This window comes from Lygodium microphyllum, chromosome 13 (assembly GCF_053477565.2).
Source record: "Lygodium microphyllum isolate KBCC chromosome 13, Lygodium_microphyllum_v1.1.10, whole genome shotgun sequence".
In the NCBI taxonomy this organism is placed as follows: Eukaryota; Viridiplantae; Streptophyta; class Polypodiopsida; order Schizaeales; family Lygodiaceae; genus Lygodium; species Lygodium microphyllum.
The window spans coordinates 154,361,025-154,368,387 of record NC_141147.1 but is presented as its reverse complement, the minus strand read 5'-3'; the positions used below and the strand labels follow the sequence as shown (position 1 = coordinate 154,368,387).

The 7,363-nt window shown below is 39.7% G+C and overlaps 1 protein-coding gene across 1 annotated transcript in view; it reads right to left on the bottom strand.

The window, feature by feature from the left end:
- Positions 1-925: 925 nt before the first annotated feature.
- Positions 926-7,363, bottom strand: part of LOC148027381 (putative galacturonosyltransferase 3) — a 32,780-nt gene continuing 26,342 nt past the window's right edge. Inside the window, exons 3-6 of the mRNA XM_087691956.1 lie at positions 3,074-3,273; positions 2,364-2,718; positions 1,778-2,272; positions 926-1,634 (exon numbers count right to left, since the gene is read on the bottom strand). Of these exons, the coding sequence (XP_087548082.1) occupies positions 1,365-1,634; positions 1,778-2,272; positions 2,364-2,718; positions 3,074-3,273 (1,320 nt within the window). The 3' untranslated portion in view covers positions 926-1,364. The remainder of the gene's footprint in view (positions 1,635-1,777; positions 2,273-2,363; positions 2,719-3,073; positions 3,274-7,363) is intronic.

Genomic DNA, 7,363 nt, shown 5'->3' with positions numbered 1-7,363 from the left:
CACATTCCTATTTGAGATACTACTTAAGGATACAAATAATATTGGCACACCATTGAACTACCCAACCTCAATGCTTCAATCTATCCATGTTGGATAAAACCATAAGACATATCATGGGATGGTTTTGATCTTGGTATTTTATTTCCACCACTTTACCATATCAACAAGTGTATCAAATCCCTAGTTTGGATTTCACCTAGCAATCTTTTGTTCTCTAACTAGATGTTTATTCTCAATTATGTGTTCTTGATTCTACTTGAGAAACATGATAGCTTCCTAAGTTTCATATGCATAAATTTTTGCCTTGTAGCTCAATTTGTCCTCTGCACACATTAATACAAAACATGTGTGCATACACTCCTACACATGCACGTGCACACATGTACACGCACACATGCACACTCATCATTCAAATTTGCCAATAGCATGAGATGTTCTTGGCCCACCATACCAACTCTTGGACCCAGGAGATACTTAGGAGCCTCTTCTAGGAACACACACACATTCTCTCTCTCTCTCTCTCTCTCTCTCTCTCTCTCTCTCTCTCTCTCTCTCTCTCATAGTTGTTGGCTTGCACACAATTTTCATTAAGAATTTTTCATCAATCTAAAACCACCACTTTTTTACCTTACATAGTCTTTGCAAGATGATTCTCAATAATTACTTCCCATCAAGTTATAGTTGTTATCTCTATCAAAAAAATAGGTTCTCATCCACATGCTTAAAATGTTTGTGGTCCCATAAAAACTGAACGGAAAAATAGATTATGAAGAATAATTTCCACCTTACAGTCATTTGTTTTGTAGAATTTTTCTAGATTATTAATTGTGCCAAGACAAAATTGAATGGAAACGCTTGCCTACTTTCTGCAATCTTGCTATAATAGAAACTTCATTTAAGATAAACTATTGTGGTTTTAATCTATCACCTTGGTTTTTCTTCTTGCAAATATTTTATTACCTTGATATATTTTGCGTGTATCACAACTATAAGCAACAAATTTAGTGCTAGTTAAAATCATTTGGACCTTTCACCCAGATTTTTCTAGGATCACTAACTTTGTATGAAACCAATGCTTGTGAAAAGGGTAGTTATACAAAGAACTTACATAATAGTACAACAGAAGGGTGATGCCTGTCATACACGCCTTTCCATTCCAGCTTACATGTTGTACAGAGTTAACAGATGAAAGCTTCCCTGATTAACGCTGATTTCTCATCATCCCACATCAGCCACAGCTTCTGAAGATAACAAGCTGCCTTGCATATATATCCCTCTATATTGTCCTTTTGAGCAACCAGGCAGTAAATTAGAGCCGGCTTCTATTAAAGCTTGTGCAAGTTCATCTGGCAGATAGGAGCACCTCATTTGTTGATATTGCATTCTTGGAGGAGAGGATTATCATAATTTACAAACCTAGTCCAGAAAGCCTTGTATCTCTTCAAGCTGAACTCTAACCAAGGCTTAACATAACTACTATAATGAAGTGCTGCAGCATTCTGAATTTCATGCTCTCTTATCTCGAGAGAGTCATCCAGGTTTACCACATGCCATGCATCATCCAAAGTGTGAATTTCACAACTAGGTAACTCATGGGATGCATCCATGACTTTGAACTCAGATTCGATCTGACTCTGCCAATAAGAACACAGACCAACAATAATTAGCATGAAGGGTTTTCTTCAGAACACATAGAATCAAACACAAACTTTCTGCCTTCTTGAAAATAGAACGTACAAAATTGCTAATACATCATGATCCCTTTGCAAATGCTTACCAGCAGTATTTTCTGATAAGCCTTCATATGATTCTGTTTTCGCCATTCCCCCAGGTCTATCACATTGATACAGGATCTCTGCACCTCTGTGGATTGATGTAAGAAACCATCCAGATGCTCAGTGCCCGTTTTGAATGATCTCACTGCACCTACTATCTTTTTTTCCAGACTTTGCCTCCAGAGACCTCCCAAATCTTTTCTAGCGACAATATCATCATCCAGCAAGACAACCTTTTCAAGATTGGGAAATAAAGCACCTAGGACATTGATAAGAGTCTCATTTTTCATCTTGAATAAACCCGAAGCAGGTAGGCTTGATTGTAGATCCATTGTCTGCTTCTGTATATTCAGATAAGAGACATGTCCAGAACCCATGGCATAAATGTTCTTCACTTCAACAACCACATAAGTAGGTGTATTCTCCCTAAACCACATCTTCATTGCTGGATAGTTCAGGGTATCTGTTAATATATGAAAAACATGCTTATGAGGTTCCTGTAGCATACAAATGGGAAAGAGATGTTAGACTCTGCATCTGTAAGTTAATCTCATATTCCAATACCATGGTACCTATGAGTACTAATACCTTAGCATAGAACACAGTAGAGTTTACAACAACAGAGGCTGCAAGCACATTTTCTGAGTAGACCACATAGTGAGAGAGTTCTGGATCCTCAAGCTTCCATTCATCACCATTGACTTGGTCAATCAACTGGTTAAAATGCCGAATAGCTAGTTGCAGTGAAAGACAATGGAGACCCCTTGGCATGGTTCTTGCTGCAAGTCTGTTAAGAGAGGCACCCTCCTCTTTCAGTGCTATGACCTCCTCTTCACTCGCTAATAGCGAAGCTTTCAATCTCTTCATTAAAGCCTCACATCTACTTTGTTGGCCCTTAGCTTTGGACAGAAGCCGTCGAGAAACTTTGGTCTTCTCTATCACCCTGAACAACAAATTAGTACTCTTGAGACTCTGGATGCCACTTGAAACAGCCAACTAAAATACAGATCAGTGGCAAGTTTAGTTATCTCTGATAGCCTTAAGCATGCATAAAATATGCTATTCGAGTCTGTAAGTCAAATGTCAATATAATAATAATGGGTTTTCCCAGACCTTTCTTCGTCCAATCAATGAAAAAAGGTAAAGCAATGTGGCTTTTAACTCCTTTATGCTGGACAAAACTTCTATAATAAGGGGTGCCCCAAATACAGCCTCACAAAGAACACTCATGACAAATGTATTTGTTATTCAATTAATTTTGCAGCAATTATTTCCTCTGAGTTAGAGATAAAATCTACCTGTTTGGCCAATCAGCATCTGTCCTAGATTTAAGAAGCACTTCTTCAGCTTTTCTGTGTGACTGCAAATTCACTGGGCTAGACTGGTCTTGCACAGTTTGAACAAGGGAGCTGAATTTTATAAGCTCATTCTGCAAATTAACAGTGGAAGACTTGCCTGTAAGCAATGTTCGCGCAAATACTCCATCTTTGACAAAGTCCTGCATTGGTCAAACATCGGTTGCTCAGATTAGGAAGACACATTATGAAACTTGTCCTCAACAAGCAGAAGTGAAATTTCTTTGATTGTCTCTAGAAATTACAAGATTTTCCATGAATTGGTTCCTCTGAAAGCAGTCCTTTCATCAACAGTATTCTTAAGCCACATACTTAAGGTGTGTCTGGAGTTTGAGAGCCTCAGGTCTCTGAACAGGCTTTGCTGTGCACTAACAAGGTGTGTGAAAACTGAAGTTATCTTATCAGAAATTCTCTAGAGTTTGGTCTATAAAGTGTAGGCTCTAAAAGCTTCAAAAAAGCATTTACATGCATTTTGCTATTAAAGTACAGGCTCGCAAAGTTTAGAAAAAGCATCTACATGTATTGTGCTTGGGATGTAAGCACTTGGATTGAATTCTTGGAATGCAATATCAGCTGGAATAGGTTTTTAGGGGCCCCTTCCATCCATGATTTGACGGCTCTTATTAGACAAGATTGTGTGTGCCTTTTCACCTTTTGAAAATTCAGTATACCCTTTCTCTTTCTCTCCACACAGATGGCCCTACTATTTTCATGGTTCTCTGATTGAACAACTTGGATTGTAAACAACTGTGCTTTTTTGAATCAGTGGGACAAATTTCACTGGGCATGTGGAAGCATGGGCATAAAAGCCTGAATTGATGGAGGCATAAAAAGCCTGAATGGATTGGGGCATTAAAGTCTCAATAGATGATATTTTAAAAGCCTTTTTCAAACACAATATCATATCGAGTTCAATGTAGCTCCAACCCTCCAAAACTTCTACCGAAAGGAGGTTAGTGACTTGAGCATGAGAAAATATCCTGCTAGCACCCCTGCCCAAAACTTGCATGTGGTACCAATGCCTAAATCTAGAGCAGAAGTTGGGGACACTGTCCCAAACAGTAATCCCATGAGGCAAGATACTCCCATCTCTACAAAAGTACTGTAGGCAGTCTCTATAGAAGGTGTGACTCCACCTCATAAGGCTCCAAGAAACAACAATCCTTTACGTGTGACTGTGCAGTACGGAAGTAAGAAAATACACAGAGAAAAAGAGCACAGAGATAGATGAAGGAACAAAACTCTGATCTGAATGAGAAGGCTGAATACAACAGGCCCTGCATGTGTGGCTGAAACACATCATGAGGGCATCGGACTGCCAAGAGAGGAGAGAATCTGACTGAGAGGAGAGAAAATGACTAACTGTAGCAAAATGACTACGACCACCAGCTGCTAAAAACCAGTCGATTGCATCAAAACGCACCGACCTGCCTGCAACCTGCAAAAACTGAAACCAGCCTTCCTCCTTGACAAGGGCTGTAGATGACCTGATTTACCACCAATTACAGCAAGCAATAAAATACACAAACTGAAAATACACTTTACCACAATAAGCTTGGACAGCCAACATCCGATTGAATGCTGTCGCCCAGCCCAAAATGATGTCACCAGCAGCTGTGCACCCTCTAAATGTTGTCGTCTGCTGTAGATACCTTCTCGGGTGGCCGGAAATGACCTGGAACAGTGGTAACAGCACTCTCCTTCAGAGTCCTATCTCTCTCGCCCTCCATAATCCACACAATGGCTGGAACCAGCCCCAACAGCCCTCTCTCCACCTCACATGGAAAATTTGCCACTTGGCACCATTCTTTCCACTTGGCAGCCTTCTAAATGTAATTTTCAGCATTAATTAATTAATTCTAAGAAATTAATTAATGACAAATAATTAATTTTTCCTTTGTCCTTGCCCAATAATCGGTTGGGCCCATTCACATTAATGTGCTAACCCCCATGGAAGATTTAATTGTTCCAAACCTTAATTGACCTAGGACTAGTATTAATCGTTGGTTGGTTAGACTAATTTTCTTGGCACTAAAATAATTATTAAGTTAATTTTCAGAATTTTAGAGCTGAATGTTAATTTAATAATGTAGATAATGCTGAAAAATGGGATTAGAAAGCTGCCACTTGGCAAAACATGCCCATGCAAGTGGAAAAGATGTTTTTGAGGCTAGGGAGGAGAGAGAGAGTCATTCCAACCTTGTGTAAACTGAGAACGACAAAGAAAGGGCTGCCATAGCTGCTATAACAATTGATAGGCCATTTCCAACCAACATGAGACCCTTCGAGAGCTAGCAACATGCCCTAAAGAGACTACAGTAGTAGGTGACAGCAATTTGAAGGTTGTTTCAGCCAAACAAACATCATATTCAATGTGTTCCATCAATGAAGACAGCTTTCGTGGCTATCTAGATAGGGAAGCAACTGATTTCTTGCATTTTCTCGAGATGGAAATCTGAATTTTCTCTCTATTCAGAATTCTCTCTCATTCTCCAACCATTTCCTTTCGTTGCTCCAAAGATCTCAGCATTCTAATCCTTGGAGGTTGAGAAATTGTTTTTTCTCTATTGTAAACTCTAATTGTTTGACAGCAACCTCAAGAAGCATACCAAAGCCTCAAGACTTGACTTTTCAGGGATGAGAATTAATTCTTAGCAAGATTCAAGTGAGGGATCAGCGAACATTCGAATTTGGGACAAATTTCATTTCCCAAGAAGTCAATGAAGGCCAATTGCCCAAGCAAATCAATTTGAAGACTTGTTGGTCAACAGCAAGGGGCTTTTGGATTGTGAAGGGGATTGAAGGAATCCCATTGTATTTGAATTCAATTGCAATTGCAAATAAATAAATACCAAAAGGGGTGTCAATTTTGGGGCCAATAGGGTATCCAATGTCCAAGATTAATTGATAAGTGTTTGTGTTTCAGTATTTCAATTGAGACACCTCTTATATTGATTCATGCTGATCTTTGTGGGCCTACATCCTCTCCCTCCCTTAATGGCGCACTGCACTTCTTTTTGATAGTGGATGATCTCTCTCGATAAATGTGGGTGTATTTCTTAAAGGATAAATCTTAATGCATTCACTTGCTTCTCCTTATGGGTGTTGCTTGTACAAAATCAGACTAGTCATCGAGTAGGATGTGTAAGGAGTGATTTTGGTGGTGAGTTTATCTCCCAAGAGTTCATCAATTTCTTGTAGGAACATGGCATTTCCCACCAACTCATCTGTATCAACTCCCCCTCTCAGAATGGATTCATAAAGCGTAGGAACGGGACTGTGATGAACATGGCATGCTCTATGTTGTTTGCAGCAGAGCTTCTTGAGCATCTTTGGTCTAAGCAGTTAACACTTCAGTGTACATCCTCAACTAGTGCCTGATTGCAGCGGTTCCTTAGAGAAGTCCCTTCGAGGCATTTTTTGGCACTTTGCCAGTCATTTCCCATTTCAGAGTCTTCAAGTCATGTGTACATGCACAATCCTCATGATGAGATAGAAAAACTCACTCCCCAAGCTGATCTCCTAATTTTTGCAAGCTACTCTTCCTATTGTTTGTTCAATCCTCAAACAAACAAGGTGATTGTCTAAAGAGAGATCAATTTTTACGAGAGGGACATTGTGCATAGCACTACACCGTCCTCTCCATCGATCCCTTCTTCCACATTGGAGATTCTCGTTGTTCTCTCTCTTTACTGCTGTCACCAACTGTCCACAATTGCTCAAACATTGTATTTACTGCCTCCCATCAATTTGGAGGCTGTGTTTACTACTCCAAAGGCTCCATCTACTGTTCACGACCATAGCCAAGCTGCATTTTATGTGTTTTGACCCCTATTTCTACTGCCTTGACTACTAGACACACTTCACTGCTGCATTTGCAAATTCTCTCTCTCCTCTATCTGTCTCTTACTAATCTAGCTGCCCAGAGTGGTGTTTGTTGCTGCCAAACACCTATGGAGGCTGCCTTGCTACGTTTTGGGATCCATCAGGGTATGACACTCTCTCCAACTTATACTCTCTGCCAAGTCCTTGAGACACAAGAGTTTGGGGATCAGTGTTCCTTTATTGCATAGCGTGTTTGTTGCATGAGCATTGTACTCTATTCAAATTCATTCAGTTTCTAATTCTCTATGCTCATTGTCTCTGAGTTACCATAACCTTAACTGTGTTCTATTTTCAAGCTACACTTTGCCGTACAATTGCCAGGAACTACAATAGGTCAAATGACTTCAA